Below are 21,765 nucleotides of genomic sequence, written 5' to 3'. Positions count from 1 at the left end.
CCAAGTAATTCCGACCAGTTACAACCAGTTCTGAATTGTTCCGAGCTGTTCAGATTTGTTTCAGGGATTATTCAGCAGCCGACCTAAGTGGCCGTGCGGTTCTAGGCGCTGCAGTCTGGAACCGCGAGACCGCTACGGTCGCAGGTTCGAATCCTGCGTCGGGCATGGATGTGTGTGATGTCCTTAGGTTAGGTAGGTTTAACTAGTTCTAAGTTCTAGGGGAGTAATAACCTCAGAAGTTGAGTCCCATAGAGCTCAGAGCCATTTGAACCATTTGATTATTCAGCAAGTTGTGGCAACTCCTGTCTTGTAGACATACATTTCAATCAACACAAAACTCAATCTTGAAGACAGGTGTGCCCTCAAGATATGCGCGTACAAGAATCACTAACTCAATAGCAAATGCAGGTATTGCCTCTTCACCTCTAAGCAGCATGACAAGTTTTATAAGAGCAGTGTGTGCTAACTTCACGGGGAATCAAGCACCTTCTCGGCAGAGTGTGACTGCACAGGTGATCAGTGAATCTAGTGCTCTGATAAGGGTCTCATATTTCCAGCCAGCTGTGGAGCGATCATTGTCCACCGCCAGCCGCTTGCTGCTGCCTGCCGAATAAGTGCTCGTTGCTGCGTGTCTTCTTACCGATTACTCTATGTCTTTCATGACTGTGTCATCACCAACACTGTATACATTGTTTATCCGTGCTTAAGTTTAATTTGTTATACATATTAATCCATCAACAGACTAATTCTCTCTGTGTGTTTGCTAGCAACTGCAAGTCGTGTTCATTAGTAGTGTTATTTGGATGGTGAATATGCTGGAAGCAACAACTTGATGTGTATCTTGCTACAGTTGTAACTTCATATCAACGTGTAAAGCCAGTTGCAGAATATTAAAACTAGTGCATGAACACTCATACACTTTGAGAAAAAACAAAATGAAAGATGAGAAGCTGCTGCCTCATACATATATTGTGCAGTGTACATAATACCATCCAATGCTCACAGCCAAGAATGTTGCTTTACTCTGTCACTCTCCGAGAGCACGGGGGAAATTTTTGCATTCGAGATCTGATTTCCCTAATCTCGACGGGCATTTTCCCATTCGGCGGGAGTCGACTCAGTATGTTCACATTCAGAGGAAAAAATCAATGGCATTTCGTGAAAAGATTTATTCGCTCCGAAAGGTGCATTTATTTTAATGATTGCCGACCATACTCAGTTGTCACATCAGTGACAGATTTTCTCTCTCTCTCTCTCTCTCTCTCTCTATGTATATACGTGCGTTTGCGAGAGAGAGAGAGAGAAAGAGAGAAAGTAGAAAGTTACAGACGCCAGCGCCTGAAATGTACATAGGGTGATTTGATGATGATGTGACATACTTTCTAGATGACAGAGAAGGATAAATGTATCAGTCTGAGGTAAGATTCCCTGTACTGCAAACTAGCAAGTCGAAAGCCGTAAGCGAAAACGTTCTGATAACTCTGGCAGTGGAATACATGTACTGGTAGTGTTGTTGCTATGCGCAGTAAGCAATAGAGGAAATATGTTTAACACTAGCGAAGATGAAAAAGTGCTCATATGTCTTCAGGTATGCATTTTAGAGCCCACGTTTATTTTTCCTTGCTCTCGTCCATACTATCACCTCTGTTTGCTACCTGTCCTACAGTGTTATCAACAATAGTACAAGTACATATATTTCACTGTTGGAGGTTTTGGCTTACAACTTTCGAATCGTTTGTTTCCAGTACAGAGACCCTTACGTCGAAATGACTCTGCATATGCATACATTTACAAGAGACTGTATCTATAACTTCTAAGCTCTAGAGCGTCGTTAGATGACGTTTCTGCCGGCCGCGGTGGTCTAGCGGTTCTAGGCGCTCAGTCCGGAGCCGCGCGACTGCTACGGTCGCAGGTTCGAATCCTGCCTCGAGCATGGATGTGTGTGACGTCCTTAGGTTAGTTAGGTTTAAGTAGTTCTAAGTTCTAGGGGACTTATGACCTCAGCAGATGAGTCCCATAGTGCTCAGAGCCATTTTTGGTGACGTTTCTGGGCATGGGTTCCTATGTAAAACGTAATCTACTAAGTCGCCTTCACAATCTCTGGAAGTGTGTAACAGGTGCTGTGAAACACCCTATTTCGTGATGATTGTGTTAAGCATCCTGTACCACACCGTAACACTTCAGGAAAAGGTGGCCAAGGAAACTGTAGGCGGGCCTCTTTACTAGATTCATTACACCTTATGAGTGTTCTGCCAATAAAACGTGTCATTCTTTCGCTTTTCCCAATTTTCATCCCCAGGAATTCAGTTAAATCGATATCTTTAAATTTACATGAACTGTTGCATAACTGAAATGTAACAAAATATTTTGGTAATGATAGTCATTTGGAGAACCTTATACTTTTTGTAGTTCGGAGTCAGTTGCCACCCTTAACAGCATACAGACGACATGTCTAATTCATTTTCATCCTCAGATTACTTGACGGTAAACTGTGGCATCATCAGCAAACAACGTAAGGGGGCTGTTCAGATTGTCTCATAAATAATTTATTTATTTTGGAAAATCCACATATAACATTGATTTCAGTCAGTGACTTACAGTCTGTTACTACCAACTGTGGGCTTTTGACAGATCATGAATCCATTTGCCCAACGGAAGCGATACTCCGTAGACAGGAAACTGAATTGGAAGATAACGTAACAACTAAAAATAACAAACACAAAGGGAAATAATTTCGCATGTTATATCTTATCTTTCTGAGGAGAAATTGGCACTGAAAATGGTATGAGAAAGTGTAATCATATTGTAACACACTATTTCCGAGGCTGTGTGAAATTGTGGGAAACTATGTAAAAACACAACACCATGAAATTTCGTGCACGAATTCCGTTCCATTTTTTAACGGTCTGTGGGAATGAAAACCATGGAGGTGTATTTCTTGACGTCCCGGTTGTTCGTTTCAACGGTCCGTGTGAATCAAATTGTCTGACGAACTTTTCTTTTTCTTTTGACATCCTACACGTTCCGGCTATTTCTTTCTTTTTTTGTGTGTGCGGACTGTGAGAATGACTTCTCATATGGTGACCACCATTGCCGCTACGGATGATGGTCGGTTTTACAGTGTGACTATCACAATCTGCGGGGAGCATTGATGATCAATTTAGAGGGTGACCTCTTCCGACAAAAACTGCAACTCTTACGTCTCAGTTAGTTGAAGATTAAAAGAGATGGTTTGCAGATAAATATCAACGAATATACCGATCATGCAAACTGCAGTAGTTTAGAAGAAGAACATTTCTGCAGGCTGCACGTAAAATTTTTAGTTCATTGATCTATCCACACACATCTCACATTTTGACACGGCGTATTCACTTGATGTCACATGATTTTTTTTGTTTTTTTGTTTTAGAATTAAAATGAAGAGGTACTCACAGTAAAGCGTCAACTCCAACTCCACTCTTCGAAAATTACGCATTTTTCGCTAATATGGAAAAGAGGTTGAGGCACCACTTTTTGGTGTAGCCACGTAATTTCCATATATCTCCTAAACGTGATCAAATTTTAGGGTATTTCTTACATTGGGACATGGAATCCGCACCTTCTGGTAATTCACTCCATTCCGTTTGTCTTCGCACATAGAAAACATCTACAAATGACGAGGCTATGCGCTGTGTGTTTTGATGAACTTCCACCCAGAACAGTTCGGTTTTCTTACCTGCGATAGTGTTAGTCATACATTAATAGTGATACAAAGCAACACGATAGGTTTTATCAATGTAGACTTGGTAGATAGCTACACTACTGGCCATTAGAATTACTACACCCGGAAGAAATGCAGATGATAAACGGGTATTCATTGAACCAATATATTGTACTAGAACTGACATTTACATTTTCACGCAGTTTGGGTGCATAGATCCTCAGAAATCAGTACTCAGAACAACCACCTCTGGCCGTAATAACGGCCTTGATACGCCTGGGCATTGAGTCAAACAGAGCTTGGATGGCGTCCACAGGTACAGCTGCCCATGCAGCTTCAACATGATACCACAGTTTGTAAGTAGGCTGTTTATGTTTTCTTATTGGCAACGTTACGTAGCGCTCTGTATGAAAATCACTGGCTGTGTTGTGTGCAGTCTGTGGCTAGTTTGCATTGTTGTCTGCCATTGTAGTGTTGGGCAGCTGGATGTGAACAGCGCGTAGCGTTGGGCAGTTGGAGGTGAGCCGCCAGCAGTGGTGGATGTGGGGAGAGAGATGGCGGAGTTTTGAAATTTGTAATACTGGATATCATGAACTGCTATGTATATTATGATTTCTCAACACTATTAAGGTAAATACATTGTTTGTTCTCTATCAAAATCTTTCATTTGCTAACTATGCCTATCAGTAGTTAGTGCCTTCCGTAGTTTGAATCTTTTATTTAGCTGTCAGTAGTGGCGCTCGCTGTATTGCAGTAGCTTGAGTAGCGAAGATTTTTGTGAGGTAAGTGATTTGTGAAAGGTATAGTTTAATGCTAGTCAGGGCCATTCTTTTGTAGGGATTATTGAAAGTCAGATTGCGTTGTGCTAAAAATATTGTGTGTCAGTTTAAACACAGTCGTGTATAAATTTTTCTAAGGAGACGTTTCAAGTTTATCAAGAGTAGTGACTGGCGTATTGTGACGAGCCAGTTCCTCGGCCACCATTGACAAGACGTTTTCAATTGGTAAGAGATCTGGAGAATGTGCTGGCAAGGGCAGCAGTCGAACATTTTCTGTATCCAGAAAGGCCCGTACATAACCTGCATCATGCGGTCATGCATTATCCTGCTGAAATGTAGGGTTTCGCAGGGATCGAATGAAGGGTAGAGCCACAGGTAGTAACACATCTCAGATGTAACGTCCACTGTTCAAAGTGCCGTCAATGCGAACAAGAGGTGACCGCGATGTGTACCCAATGGCACTCCCATACTGACCGAGACGTGTAACCAATGGCACCCCATACCACCACGCCAGGTGATACGCCAGTATAGTGATGACGAATACACGCTTCCAATGTGCGTTCACCACAATGTTGCCAAACACGGATGCGACCTTCATGATGCTCTAAACAGAACCTGGATTCATCCGAAAAAATGACCTTTTGCCATTCGTGCACCCAGGTTCGTCGTTGAGTACACCATCGCAGGCGCTCCTGTCTGTGATGCAGCGGCAATGGTAACCACAACCATGGTCTCCGAGCTGATAGTCCATGCTGCTGCAAACGTCGTCGAACTGTTCGTGTAGATCATTGTTGTCTTGCAAACGTCCCCATCTGTTGACTCAGGGATCGAGACGTGGCTGCACGATCCGTTACAGCCGTGCGTATAAGATGCCTGTCATCTCGACTGCTAGTGATAGGCCGTTGGAATCCAGCACGGCGTTCCGTATTACCCTCCTGAACCCACCGATTCCATATTCGGCTAACAGTCATTGGATCTTGACCAACGCGAGCAGCAATCTCGCTATACGAGAAACCGCAACCGCAATAGTCTACAATCCGACGTTTAGCAAAGTCGGAACCGTGATGGTACGCATTTCATCACAACAACGTTTCACCAGGCAACACCGGTCCTCTGCTGTGTGTATGGTTGGAAACTTTCCTCATGTCAGCACGTTGTAGGTGTCGCCACCGGCGCCAGCCTTGTGTGAATGTTGTGAAAAGCTAATCATTTGTATATCAGTGCATCTTCATCCTGTCGGTTAAATTTCATGTCTGTAGCACGTCATCTTCGTGGTGTAGCAATTTTAATGGCCGGTAGTGTACGTATCTTGTGTATTGACTGTTTCTGCAGTAACAGAATGAGTCGTCATTGATTTGTAGAGAGCTTTTATGTATGTATCCCTTCTTTTCAAACAAGATCATTACAATTTTAGATATGTATTCAGCAATCGTGGTTAATCTGATATGAATCTTAATGCGTTGCTCTAAATGCGATCGACTCGAAATAGTGCAAAGTAGCAGTTTATTAGCAGAAAAATCTCAAAAACTGTGCCATATGACACCAAATCTACAAATATTTTGTATTATTCATCCTCATACCAAATCTGTTGTTCCTAACGTTAACTGTGAGTCGCATCTCAGTTTGATGTTAAACGTAGATGAACTGGTAGTAATTGTCGATCTATTGCTTGCAAGATCATGAAGTTTTTACTTGGTGTTCTTTGAAAATAGTGCACACGAGTCTCAAAATAAAATGGCGTGCAGTCAGAGAACGCAGTTTCAACATCAGGAATGCATAAGGCTGAAGAGTTCTCTCCCTGCAGGGGTCGCAGCAGTGGATAGCGAGAGCCGCGCTTTGTCGTGCGTCGCGCGCTCCTGGACCTTGTAAACAGTCCCAGGCTGCCAAGCGAGAAAGGTCTTTGTGCAGAGAAGTTTGTGTCTGTGACGCTGGACTCCTCTCTGATCCATACAGCCAGTAGCTGCATTTAAGTCTGGAGATCTGTGCATGATGTGTTCTCCCATGTGTGTGTATGTGTGTGTGTGTGTGTGTGTGTGTGTGTGTGTGTGTGTGTGTGTGTGTATGTTCGCTCGCGTTGCTTACGACGAAGCTTACATATTTTAGATGTGGAAATATAGCGAGTTGCTCGTTTTACATAATTTTCGATAAATTCTTTTGAACTAGCCGCAAAAACTTCAGATCGACACTTTTTTTAAAAAAGAAGCAAAATTGAATACTTTTGAAAATGGCGGAAAATTCATACCGTTTGGACACTTTTGTACATGTCACAAAATTCATGGGTGTTTCCATGTCTCTTGTAGAAAACAGTGGTCCTGCGATGAATCTTTGATGGTAGGGGTGGAACCCAAGGAGTTATTGGCATGAGCACAGCACTCCGTCTTCAGGCCACAAGTGGCCCACTGGGACCATCCGACTGCCCTGTCATCCTCACTGAGGATGCGGATAGGAGGGGTGTGTGGTCAGCACACCACTCTTCCGGTCGATATGACGGTTTTCTTTGACCGGAGCCGCTACTATTCAGTCGAGTAGCTATTCAATTGGCATCATGAGGCTGAGTGCACCCTGAAAAATGGCAACAGCTCATGGTTGCCTCGATGGTCACCCATCCAAGTGCCAGCCACGCCCGACAGCATTTAACTTTAATGATCTCATGGGAACCGGTGTATCCATAGCATCAAGACTGTTGCCTCATTGGAATGAGAGGGCAGTAAATTTTGTTTAGTGTATGATGCCTTTAATTTGGATTTATTGGGTTATATGGGGCGGGGTTAGTTGTGGGTGATGTTTATGAGGGTCGAAGGTTTCTGTAATTTTGAGTCAGATAATCATTAAAAAGTTCGGCATTCTGTCCTAGATGGGCCAATTGGGCCTGACTGAACTCTGTGCCATCCTCTATTGATGGCGTCATTGGATGCAGTATGGGTGGGGATGTGGTCAGCACACGCAACTCCTGGTCGTTGACACTACTAAAAAAAAAAAAACAATCCTTGGCAGTAGCAGGAATCGAACATGGGTCTTCCACCAGACAGTCAGCCACACTAACCACTCAGCTATCGAGGTGAACTGACAGTCACCATACTAGATGCGTTTTTGACATCTCTAAGTTTGTAGTTGAGATTTGAATGATTCTACATTTTGTCAGCGATAGCAGATCGCAGCTCTGTTATTGATATGATGTTCTCTTGTGGATGTGGATGCAGTAATATTATGAATGTGGGATGTCGGGAGAGAACCATGGTGGTTATGGATGGCTATATATATTCTGACTCTGGGAGCCGAATTTAATTTCCACTTGACTTTCCCCACTATGTCTCACCAACCTGGTTGACAGTGGTTAAAATGACAGGACATTGAAGATTTTGATGTTGAGTGGGAGTAATAGGGGTTGAGGTACATGTTTGTTCTAAATTAAATGAGTACAATTTTGCTGTAGAATGGTTGTTTGGTAATCAGGGTTCATCAATTTTATGATGATTCCTAGATGTGGATTGAATTCCTAGGAATTCACTATTACATGTTCAGGCTTTGTAATTGTGTCTATGGGTTACAAGCTAAAGATTTAAACCTATGGAATTTGCTGGTTGCATGGGACTCGATTATAGAACCAATCATTGAAGGGTAATTTTGAGAAGAAGTGGGTGTGGATTATTTGTGCATGATATTATCACATGTATATTTCATTTATTCTGGGTCAAGACAATATTTTTTTCATCTGCCTGCACAGAAACAAAAGGGGCAGCAGCATTTGCTGAGGTGTAGGGAAGTAGGGGTGTACATGAAACGGTCCATGAACTGCATATGCCCAAGGCGGCAGCAAGCAATGCTACGATGAGGGGGGAAGTTTGTGAGAGGGAAACAGCTTGATCACATCACGATGACTGTAGTTCATCGAGCCAGGGGTGTGGACTGACTACAGCCCATAGGTACTGGCTCTCAGCTGAGTGGGGTAGGGGAAGGAAAACATGTTCATCATTGTGGAAGGATGGGCTGAGGGGAAGGGCGAGTAAGATATATGGCAAGATCTGGCACCAATAATAGCCGCTCAGAGTAACATTTTGTCTCTCTGCAACGAGGAGTGGAAACTGCTCCTGATTACCTCAGGTCTGTCACCTGTATCACACCAAAATCATGTCACACCCAAACTATTTGATATGATACCGACAAAAAGTATACAGAATAAAATTATGTCACAAAATTCTGCTGCGGCCAGACCCCTCTGCCTTTCACAGATGAGCGATCGCTGTTTGAAGTACGAATCGAAGGAAGAAATAGCTGACCCTTTTAGCATGATGCAATGATCACAGTTTTAACACTGGCATAGTTATTCTACAGTATCTTCGTGTCAAAGAAGTACAAACATTTTCAAATAAATACCTTGGTGAAGTTTGTCACGGTGCTGATACTTTTATTAATATTTTCTTTATTTTGTGAGAAAACGTCGCTTTTGTATCTAATTCACTGTCATATTTCTTATCAAATTCGGGAATAGTCGAGCCAAAAGTTACTTGTGATGAGTTCAGATGATGGTCTTTTGTTTCTAAGAGAAAATAAAAACCCATGCAGCAGGCAAAGGATAAAATCATCTTGTATAATTATTCTGTCCATGAAGTTAAATTTCTGCTTACCTGAAACAATTTGGCCATAAAGATATAATACCCTTACCTTTCAAAAGAATACTCAGCTGTATTTTTTGCAGTACTTCTAACTTTTGAACAATGACATTAGATGTGTTGAATTGCTAACTGTTATCAGTACTCTTCCCAACATAGTGCAACATTAAGAACAAAGACAAATAAACTATTCAAATTTTGGCTGGTTCACTAAGAGGACTCAAACTCCTCCCAGGCATTAATTGTGCATAATTACAGAATTAAATCAGAAAAACAAATACTCAGACTTGCACCAAATAATGCTTATCCTAAAGAAAGTCATCTGTATTTCCAAGGATTACACACAACATAAACTAACACAAACAATTTTAAGGCAGATGATAAAATGGTATGTTTCTGGGTTCAAACGATCCTTGTTATGCATCCAGGATCTGGGCCAGCTGTAGCATCAAACGAAATAAATGTGTACTGCAGAGAGATAAGCGAGGGATTGAATGCAACATTAACAGTATTGATTTGGATAAAGTGGGGTCTACCTTAGTGGAAGTTGATGTTATTGTGTGCATAAAGTTGGGCCTGTGTTTGGTGTTTCAGTGCCTGGAAAACAACATAGAGATGCAAGTTTTATTGACGCTCAGGTTAATGATGTTCAGGCAGTGGAGGCCGTGACAGATGTTTTATGAGATGACGTTTGTATTTTCCACCTGTATTTCAATAATAGATACCAAGACTATGTGTAGTATTTAAAATGGATGCACAAAAGGTTAATTAATTATGTTACAATTGTTGTGAATGATAAGAGATGTAGGCCCATTTATTTGTTATTAGAAAACAGCTGTTGATTGGAAATAATGAAATATTATCTAGGGATAAAAATTTTCAAATGTTGGGAGAAAAAATTATTTGTGGGTGGGAAAGATTAAAAGAATTGTAGAGTTGGTGATACTCATAAGACTAATAGCAAAGTTAATAAAATTACAAATTGTGAGGAGGATGGTGAGATTCAAATTTCTGTAGTTATTGATAGTGAGCAATATATGAGTGTGGATAAACGAGAATTAAGCAATGATTAGATGGAGAAAGATGAGTGTTATTATGAAGTCAAGTTTTATTACCTGTTAATTCCAGAAGCATGGGACTAAGAAAAATTTTGTGTTCCTATCAAATTCGAGCAGCTCACTGTAGAAAATAAAAAATTTAAGGACTTTTTAAAATAATGTTTGTTGGGGTAAAGATACTGAACCATTTAAAGAAAGACAGATGTGCTATGGTTAAATAATTTGTTCATGAGGTAGAAGTAGATATTTGCATGAAACACAATCAAAACATAAGTTTACAGAGAAGGTACAACGTTTAATAAATGTTAAAGAGGTGAAAGTAAGTGAGACTACTCCAGAGGCCAGTGGGAGTACTATATTTGGGACACCTGGAAATTTCTATGACTATATTAAGAAACGGGATAAGGAGTTATTTTCAACCACAAGAAGATTAAAATGTTACAGGAAATTAAAGTAGGCCTGTGAAGAGAGAGGTAGTTATCACTTACCAAGTATTGCTTGTCGTTCCTTGGTTGTGTGTTAGTATAGTTTCAGGAATAGTCTCTATAGGAAAGAATTAGGCATACATTTATTTCAAGGACAAGATACTAGAAGTGAATGTTGGAGATGGCAGGAGGATAGAGAAATGTAAGAACAATTTGACTGGAAAAGACTTGGTGGTACGTTTATGTGTTAAAATGATAACAGTAGAAGTGGCAGGGATGGAGAAAACAGAGTAAGTTCATCGGTAATGGGTACCTGTATATGTAGTAAATTAATTGGTACATTGGTAGCTAAAATCATGTTCCTCACACTTTTGTAACCCTTCTGCAGATTTTCTGAAGAAGAAATTGCTCAAATCACATCAATAAAGTTGAGTTTCGGAACATCACGTGACTAAAATTTGTTTTCCTGCTACCATAATACGAGCATTAAAAAATTTCAAATGTATAGAATGGTTGCATGCCTCTTACGTTACTACATATCACATTTCAAACCTTCACATTCCCTAAGCGTATTGTCCCCAATACGCATTACCTGCACTACATATTAACCAGGGTGTGACGATTGTGGTGCCTATAATTTCCTGGCTGAGATCTAATTCTCGCTTGGGAACGACTCCACACATTAGAAATATACCGAGGCCGCTACTTTGAGAAAATATACGTTTTCCCCCCCAGTGGGAGTTTTTGAGGTGTAGAGTAGGATGTGCGTACAAACAGCACACGGGTTGTCTGTCGTAATACACACAAATGATTAGAGACCTCTGATTTCAGATGACAGTCATCAAAAGCATCGCAAATAAATTTGGTGTTTGCAGTATTTACCGACTTAGGACATTATTTTTCACAATATCATCAGATACTGGTATTACTATCTTAGGATATGTTCGTGTTATCAGTGTTGTTCCACAAGTCTTAGGACAAAAAAGAGATGCATCAAATGGCCTTAAATCGTTACTTATTAAAACATCTGTTCTTTAAGTGTAGCTTACGTGTTAACACACACAAGAAGGAGCAATGGAATTCGAAGAGAAAGCGAAAACTTTGCTGAATCATGATATCAGCCACCATATCGGAAGGATTTAAACTGCTTTGGAAAAAGGAACAGGCTATTGCAGAAGTGCAAAAAGGATTTGCATACTGTTTGAAAAACAGAATACGGTTAAATTCGGCTACAGCAGGGGAATACAGAACATCAACATTTACTGTAAATACCGGAACAAAGTCACAATGGCTTGTAGTACTTGAAGAAATCTCTCGATTCTTTGATGTTTACTAGATTAAGGGATACACCTATTTTTTTGTATACATTAATTCACTCTTGGATTCACTTAAAATTGATGGTTACATTGCATCCAAATATGGTGAACTGGAGGTTGTGCACCTAACAGTCTGTGACTTCATGAGGCTGGTCCCACGTTGTGGGGTAGGCATAGAGGGCAACACCGGAAATCTGTGGGACAGTGCCGTGGACGGATGATTGGCACAGGGAATTGGACGCTAGCGAACGTAATGTACTGCATGCAAACAAGGAAAAGGGTCCCTTGCTGTTTGGTTATGCTACTGGTAGAACTGTACCTGAGAGAAATCCTGTAGGATCTGAAGTAGGATGACTAAATTAGTAGCGATAATTCACACAAGAAAATAGAAGAGGCTTACAAAACACTTTTTCGACTGAGCCTTTAGTATTGGTTTGTCAGACTGGAACCTATACCACGTTGCGTTAACAGGAGATCCGATGAAGAGCAGCGTACGATCATTTAGTCTGTGCGATACCTGTGGTAAATGCTACAAGAGAGAGATTTTGTATCCTGTGGAGGATTTGCTGTTCCTAATTCGAGCGAGGACCTTTGTGGTACTATATTAATTTTTCCTGTCTAAATCTCCCGAAATGACCACAACAAGAAATGACACCACATATAGTAAAATTGTCTGCAGGTGTTGCACATTTGATTATAGGTATAGGCACTAGTACTGTCTCGGAAAGCTGTTGCCTTTCTTCAATGGAATCACATTTAAGTGTCTACAAAACATACACTCCTGGAAATGGAAAAAAGAACACATTGACACCGGTGTGTCAGACCCACCATACTTGCTCCGGACACTGCGAGAGGGCTGTACAAGCAATGATCACACGCACGGCACAGCAGACACACCAGGAACCGCGGTGTTGGCCGTCGAATGGCGCTAGCTGCGCAGCATTTGTGCACCGCCGCCGTCAGTGTCAGCCAGTTTGCCGTGGCATACGGAGCTCCATCGCAGTCTTTAACACTGGTAGGATGCCGCGACAGCGTGGACGTGAACCGTATGTGCAGTTGACGGACTTTGAGCGAGGGCGTATAGTGGGCATGCGGGAGGCCGGGTGGACGTACCGCCGAATTGCTCAACACGTGGGGCGTGAGGTCTCCACAGTACATCGATGTTGTCGCCAGTGGTCGGCGGAAGGTGCACGTGCCCGTCGACCTGGGACCGGACCGCAGCGACGCACGGATGCACGCCAAGACCGTAGGATCCTACGCAGTGCCGTAGGGGACCGCACCGCCACTTCCCAGCAAATTAGGGACACTGTTGCTCCTGGGGTATCGGCGAGGACCTTTCGCAACCGTCTCCATGAAGCTGGGCTACGGTCCCGCACACCGTTAGGCCGTCTTCTGCTCACGCCCCAACATCGTGCAGCCCGCCTCCAGTGGTGTCACGACAGGCGTGAATGGAGGGACGAATGGAGACGTGTCGTCTTCAGCGATGAGAGTCGCTTCTGCCTTGGTGCCAATGATGGTCGTATGCGTGTTTGGCGCCGTGCAGGTGAGTGCCACAATCAGGACTGCATACGACCGAGGCACACAGGGCCAACACCCGGCATCATGGTGTGGGGAGCGATCTCCTACACTGGCCGTACACCACTGGTGATCGTCGAGGGGACACTGAATAGTGCACGGTACATCCAAACCGTCATCGAACCCATCGTTCTACCATTCCTAGACCGGCAAGGGAACTTGCTGTTCCAACAGGACAATGCACGTCCGCATGTATCCCGTGCCACCCAACGTGCTCTAGAAGGTGTAAGTCAACTACCCTGGCCAGCAAGATCTCCGGATCTGTCCCCCATTGAGCATGTTTGGGACTGGATGAAACGTCGTCTCACGCGGTCTGCACGTCCAGCACGAACGCTGGTCCAACTGAGGCGCCAGGTGGAAATGGCATGGCAAGCCGTTCCACAGGACTACATCCAGCATCTCTACGATCGTCTCCATGGGAGAATAGCAGCCTGCATTGCTGCGAAAGGTGGATATACACTGTACTAGTGCCGACATTGTGCATGCTCTGTTGCCTGTGTCTATGTGCCAGTGGTTCTGTCAGTGTGATCATGTGATGTATCTGACCCCAGGAATGTGTCAATAAAGTTTCCCCTTCCTGGGACAATGAATTCACGGTGTTCTTATTTCAATTTCCAGGAGTGTATATAGGCTGCTGGTCGTGCACCAGTGTGATCATTAATCTCTGATTGCTACAACAGAATTAGCATTTAGGAATCTGACCGACAAGATATGGAGGTCCCTGACCTTGTTGATATGGGAGCTACTGACGGGTGTGGATGAACTTTTATGACACGTAGTTTTTCTTTGCTGTATTGCATAAGTAATAGGAGCTTGCCAGTTTTGTTACTGCAAAAGGAGTTTCTAGCTGCAGAAAAATCAAGAGTGATGAGTACATTGTTGGCCAATTGCCAAATTGTGATGCGAAAATTACAGAAAGAAAAATGCTGATAGCAATAAAGCTAAGTGCATTTCAAAACCAGGAAGATGATAGTTGCATCGATTTGTATCATAAAGACTGGAGTTTTGAAGAAACATTTCTTAATGCCAAGCACATAGGAAAGGCAACATCATGCAGCAATACTCTGAAGTAGGGATGAGAGGCATAGCGTAGAAAATCTCTTTTTTTAGTATAGACTTGTTGCAGAGAATATTACGCAATACCTATTACAATCTGCTTAAGATGGTGGTTACATTGTACCTGCATATGCAGGACTGCTCACTGTGCATCTTGTTATTCGTAAGAGAAAAGCGCCATAAACATTTCTTTTATCACAAATACTGCTATCTGCTGCTCATAAGAAGATAAGGCAGTGTACCGAACAATGTTGCCCTATTAAAGAAGTTACTTCCAGCTTCCAACAACAAATGAATGACATCTGACACTACCCTGCCCTAAAATCAACAGCAAAGTCATTCAGCTCTCAAATAGCATCTAGGAAAAATGAACAATTCCTATACTGCTCCCCTAAATCTTCACATATGCCGTTGAATGGCTGTATATATATGCTCTAATCTGTCTTCACTTATTTCTGTGGCCTCTACAGAGTGTTTCCGTAAGAGCGTATAGAAATGTAAATGGACATAGAGAATGATCCACTGAACAATTTGAGAAAGGAACCTGGGGTTGGAGAAGCCAGCTTAAGGAGAGACGGAGGTGCATTTCTCTACCGCTTTGTCTAACATAACTGTTTTCCACGTTGATTACAGTTAATACGCGTACAAGTTTACGCATACTGTTCTGTTTATTCACATGTACACCCATTATTTTCTGCAAGGAAACAAGGAGGACGAGTGTGATTACTAGGACGTCATGATGCAGGTTTAGTATACTTTGCTTGTCCATAAGGTGGCTCTGTTCTATCTGATTTACGAGTACATTGTGCCATGATACAACGTGCTATGAATCAACGACAGACCGATTCATTACTCAGTGCTATTCAGAGACGTACGGTACAATACGATGGAGCAGTACCGGTACAGTCTTGATGAACTCAATGATGGGCACCTCGTGTGTGGCTTATTACGTTGCAACGCTCCCGCTGCTGAAAGGCTGTACAGGGAACGATTTCCTGACAGCCATCATCTGTCACAACAAGTGTTTATTTCTCTCGATCGACAAATGCTGGAGACTCCTTCATTGGAAAGAAAGACGAGGGTCCTGGCAACATGAGGACCATTCGCACACCCGATTTTGAAGAGGAGATGCTGGAATGTGTTGCAGTGGACCCCAATACAAGTGCTCGTCGTATTACACGTGGAATGGGCGCTGCACGTACTAGCGTGTGGCGAGTACTTCACGAACAACAGTGACACCCATATCATCCACAATAAGTGCATCCAATGCTTGTGGCCGACTTTGTACCAAGGGTCACACTGTGTCAGTGGTTGCTCCGACACTGGATTTGTCGACCAAATTTTCTGCAAATCCTGTTCTTTACTGACCAGACCTCACTTCAGCGTGGTGGTATTTCGAATAACAGGGTCATGTGTGGGATGAGGAAAACCCTCATGCTGTAGTTGAGTCACACCATCATGTACGTGAATATCTGGGCCGACATCGCAGGTGACAATCTCATTGGGCCATTCCTTCTATAAAGGCTGTCTGGAAGGCCACCTGTACTTGACGTTCATGCAGAGAGAGTTCTACCCGAGTTGTTGTATCCTCGGCTGTTCGTGAGAGGATGTGCATACATGATGGTACACTGCCTCACTTCAGTGTGGATGTCCACAACCATCTCAATGCTGTATTTTCCGGTCGCTGGATTGGAAGAGGAGGTCCTATTCCATGGCCTGCGAAGTCACGTGACCTGAATCCCTTTGACTGTCACTTGTACGGGAGTGTGTGACAGAGTCATGTTCGCCAGTGTCATTCTCGCATTGAGATTGATGGCCGTCAGTTTCAGTCCATTTTTTTAAGGTACAGTACAAATGGTACTTGCAGTGTGTCAACGAAGATACTTGTGGTTGACTGTAGCTAATGTAAATAGAAAAGTACATAGAAATGTGATTTTATTCCTATTATATCTTTAATCTGGCTTCTCCAGTCCCGGGTTCTCTACCTCAAATTGTTGTGTGGAGCATCCACTACACCGTGTTAAATTTTTGCCTGACCTTACTGAAACACACTATACATGAGATATGCCATAAAGGTACGACAGCATATACTTGTGTCTGAACAAGTCTGACTCTGACCTGTGTAAGAGACAAATGGTCATAAGACCAACATGTATAAGTAATGAGTTTCTTTATATAGTAGTTCTTTTTCACTACCTTTAATAATTTTCTTATGTTGAATATGTATGATTCGACTGGTAGGCACACCCAGTATTAATTTCCACTAGCAGGTGCCCACATGCTTTTGTTCACATCACATATAGAGAATTTTGATTGAAGATCACTGAGATGGAAGCAAATTCGCACCTGTGCATTTGTAGAATAGATTTTGTGATGCATTATACGTTACATTAGCACGGCAGTTGCTCACTGTGGTGGTTGACTTGGTATAAAAGAACAGTGGGCTACCTTTTTCCCTTTGAAGAGTTTGTACAGATGCTAAATAGTTGTTTATGCACGTGTGCCTACTGGTACTAGAGTACACTACTGGCAGTTAAAATTGCTCCTCCAAGAAGAAATGCAGATGAAAAACGAGTAATAATTGGACAAATATTTTATACTAGAACCGACATGTGGTTACATTTTCACACAATTTGGGTGCATAGATCCTGAGAAATCAGTACCCAGAACAACCACCTCTGGCCGTAATAACGGCCTTGATACGCCTGGGCATTAAGTCAAACACAGCTTGGATGACGTGTACAGGTACAGCTGCCCATGCAGCTTCAACACGAGACCAGAGTTCATCAAGAGTAGTGAATGACCAGTTGTGAAGAGCCAGTTGCTCGGCAACCAGGCAACCATTGACCAGACGTTTTGAGTTGGTGAGAGATCTGGAGAATGTGCTGGCCAGGGCAGCAGTCGAATATTTTCTGTATCCAGAAAGGTCAGTGCAGGACATGCAACGTCAGGTCGTGCATTATCCTGCTGAAATGTAGGGTTTCGCAGGGATCAAATGAAGGGTAGAGCCACGGGTCGTAACACATCTGAAATATAACGTCCACTGTTCAAAGTGCCGTCAATGCGAACAAGAGGTGACCGAGACGTGTAACCAATGGCACCCCATACCATCACGCCGGGTGATACGCCAGTATGGCGATGACGAATACATGCTTCCAATGTGCGTTCACCGCGATGTCGCCAAACACGGATGCGACCATCATGATGCTGTAAACAGAACCTGGATTCATCCGAAAAAATGACGTTTTGCCATTCATGCACCCAGGTTCGTCGTTAAGTACACCATCGTAGGCGCTCCTGTCTGTGATGCAGCGGCAAGGGTAACCGCAGCCACAGTCTCCGAGCTGACAGTCCATGCTGCTGCGAGCGTCGTCGAACTATTCGAGCAGATGGTTGTTGTCTTGCAAACGTCCCCATCTGTTGACTCAGGGATCGAGACGTGGCTGCAGGATCCGTTACAGCCGTGCGGATAAGATGCCTGTCATCTCGACTGCTAGTGATACGAGGCCGATGGGATCCAGCACGGCGTTCCGAATTAGCCTCCCGAACCCACCGATTCCATATTCTGCTAACAGTCATTGGATCTCGACCAACGCGAGCAACAATGTCGTGATACGATAAACCGTAATCGCCATAGGCTACAATCCGACGTTTATCAAAGCCGGAAATCTGGTGGTACGCATTTCTCCTCCTTACACGAGGCATCACAACGTTTTACCAGGGAACCCCGGTCAATTGCTGTTTGTGTATGAGAAATCGGTTGGAAACTTTCCTCAAGTCAGCACGTTGTATGTGTCGCCACCAGCGCCAACCTTGCGTGAATGCTCTGAAAAGCTAATCATTTGCATATCACAGCGTCTTCTTCCTGTCGGTTAAATTTCGCGTCTGTAGTACGTCATCTTCGTGGTGTAGCGATTTTAATGGCCAGTAGTGTAGATACCTCTCTCCCGCAGTGCTGCTAGCAGCAGCGATATTGAAATAACTTCCCACCTTTGAAACATCAACAAGTAGTGGGCTGTGTACAGTTCTCTCCAAGAAAGTCATACCGGTGGTTGTTGGCCTGACCTATGTGAAGTGATGCCCACCCAGCACACGTCCAATGACATGACAGCTGCAGGCATAGTGGTGTGATTGGTACATGGAAGAGGGTTTGCCACATTTTCTTTGTTTATAGATAATGATGTAGTCATCCCTATCCTATTGTATCCCAGTCTTGGTTGGTAGCATTGCTGGTGTGGAACTTATTAAACATAGACTAGCAGTGTAATGTTACAATATCTTGTGCGTGTGTGTGCACGCGCTTTAACATGTTTACATACCTGTAGAAAAATTTAATACAAGGATTTTTTAATTTCTGTAATATCCAACAACCTTACAGTGTCATACTCCTCTAAGTCAGGCTGATAGTGACTTCATAGTTCGCAGATCATTTTTTCAGTAGGTTCAGATCGAAGTATTTTGACACACCAGTTATGCAGAAACAAGCTTCTTACTTTTTTAAGAGCTATAATTACACATTAACACTGAAGTGGTAGATGAATGGTATATCAATCATCCACTGTAATGTCGAAATGTCTGAGCAGCCATGAGACATTTTGGGATCATACAAAATAGCAATTAAAATAATTCTAAGTATAAGGGGTAGTGTGATAGTGGATTATAAATGAATACCAGATAAGAGGACAAGTAGGTTATTTGCTTAATACAGGTGATAAATTATCTGCAGAATATACATCCAAAATCTAGCAACCGTGAAGACTGGACTTATGTTTCCAAGGAATAGGATACACACAATTGAGGTTGCCATTACCCAACTGATTTAGAGGAATAGCGGAGAGGGAATGAAGGAGTGATCACGGAGGGACTGGGGAAGGATCCTCATCTGTATAAACAGATCTGGCAACAATGTAGAGTGGGCTCAGATACAGTCAGCTCTATTACTAACAGCCATATGTAGTTAAACGCCAGAATTTTTAAAGACAGCCATGACTGCTTGCACCATATATACTGACCGTTAACTGGGGTGGGAGGGGGACGTTGGCTGTTGGCTGGACTCAGTGGCAGTGCTCACCTTGGTCACAGTGTTTGCCAGAAGATGGCGCAGAGACTTCAGTCGCTCAGTTCAGCACAGACTTCAGACTCCGTAATTGGTGGACATGGTAGAATGAGAGTGTCCACAGTTGCAGGAATGCAGTAATAAACTGACAATTTCTTATAATGTCTGGCAATGACCAGCGTTCTCAGCTGGTGGAGAAGTTCATGGAGGGGAAGCCACATACAGAGGAAACAAGAGACTCTTGAACAAACCAACAGACACTAAGGAGAAGTGTATGGGGATCTAACTCTTCATCAGACCAGCAGTTTTGAATTTATTAATTATCAAACCAACTTTAAAAATTAATAACCCTCTAAATCGTTGGGCGATTTTTATAAACTCTCTCACAACGGATAAAACTTGAGGATCTCTATGAGAACATAATGATATAATGTTTTTGCACATTGGATTATAAGCCAGAATGTGGTTTCCAAGGCACAGAAAGCAGGTTTTCACACGTAGTAAATAATAAATACGTTAAAGTAGCAGCAGTATAATAAACTATACTGAGGTATCTATTCAACATGTTAGTAATTTTTCAACAACAAAGTATCATAGCACAACTGCTGCACCAATAAAAAGTAACTATAGCAAAAATTTAAAAAGTCAGCAAAGATCTAAAGACATAATCTGAAAACTGGGAAGATTTCGATTGATTATAAATGTTTATTAGTTCTCTGAGAATTTCCAAAATGAAAGGCAGACTGCATAAGTTTCTGGCAGCCATCTTGGCCTACAGCAGTTCGTTTGGAATATTTGAAAGGGAGCTGATATGGGTATCATTGAGCGATATGTGAGGTGCGACCTTAAAAGTGTTTGAGATTCTTGAAAGAACGATTCTGGGGACTTGCAAGAACCTCATATGACAGTGCAGAAAACAGAACATTTTCGTGAGTTGGCGTGCGGTGGAACTGCACTAATTTTACACAAGTTAACAAGTGATTGCACTTGCCAGGCTATTAAGTGTGATTTGCAGAGTATCCATGTTGATGTAGTATTTATGCTAGTTCTTCATTGTGGCACTTTATCCTATGAGAGCAAGAGCTGGTCTTCCATTACTGTTGGCAGGTAATTTTACACGAAAGTTATTGCACTTGCAATAATTTGGTAGTCTGCCGGAAGCGCTTAGTAGTTACTAACAAGGTGCACAGCTCTGAACAATAAATTAACTGTAACAAAAAGAATTAGCAAACTTTATTTATTGTAAACTAAAATCCGTGTTATCTGAGAATGTTATTTAATATTATCGCCATTTACCAACACTGCCTGCATTTGTGTGAGTTACTGTATAGTCAATACAACGATTTATTGGGTGTTGTGCAGTTACATTGGCTATCGCTTGAGCGCTGACGAAGCCAAATAAATTGATTATTCGAGTATACATCTGGAAATTATAACTGGTATTGTTGTTACTAATATTATTACTATTATTATTATTACTGTGGGGAAACCATGATCCTGTGACATTTTTGTCACATGAAATATGTTTCTTTTTATCTCCTCTGAACTCTCCAACATTTTATGTGTACAGTTTTTTTTACAATGTGTACTGCAGGAGCCAATAACACTTCTAAATGAAGTATTTAGCTGACATGGAGAGCTACCAATCAGTCGGAAACCAGACGATGAAAGAAGCACCAGCAATTATCGTGCGGTGCATTGAAAATCACGGAAGATCTAAGATTGGATATACAGACAGATTTTGGAACCTCATTCGTAGAACAACAATATATCAACAGTCATCAGTGCAAATACAGTACATATAGCGAATGAGTCGTAATACTGAACTTACCGTTAACGTCGATAACAACTGTCAACTTTGAAGTGAAGTACCGCAGTCTGTTGAACCAGTAGCTGTGATAGAAGGAATAGAGTGCGTCGGCCAGGCCGAACACCTGGTATGCCTCTGGCTGCAGCTCCTCACACTGCGCACTGAAGTCGCCACGGAAGGAGAGGTAGTGCTCGTGGTAGGACAGCAGGCCATCATTCAACAGCGGCTGCCTGCAACAATCAACCCCTGAGATTAGAAGTCAAAAACGAATAAAATTAACGTGGCAAATCATGTACAGTGTATGCATGAATGGAACATTATCAAGGATGAATATTCACTCAGCGCCAAAGAGTATGCTGATTTGAAACTTCATGCCATAT

At 42.5% G+C, this 21,765-nt stretch overlaps 1 protein-coding gene across 1 annotated transcript in view; it reads right to left on the bottom strand.

Moving 5' to 3' along the window:
• Positions 1–21,765, bottom strand: part of LOC126212659 (uncharacterized) — a 140,709-nt gene that overhangs the window by 11,257 nt on the left and 107,687 nt on the right. The window contains exon 6 of the mRNA XM_049940082.1: positions 21,407–21,615. Coding sequence (XP_049796039.1) covers positions 21,407–21,615 — 209 coding nt within the window. The remainder of the gene's footprint in view (positions 1–21,406; positions 21,616–21,765) is intronic.

The sequence above is a fragment of the Schistocerca nitens genome, chromosome 11, assembly GCF_023898315.1.
Source record: "Schistocerca nitens isolate TAMUIC-IGC-003100 chromosome 11, iqSchNite1.1, whole genome shotgun sequence".
Lineage (NCBI taxonomy): Eukaryota > Metazoa > Arthropoda > Insecta > Orthoptera > Acrididae > Schistocerca > Schistocerca nitens.
This window is presented reverse-complemented; position numbering and strand designations above follow the sequence as displayed.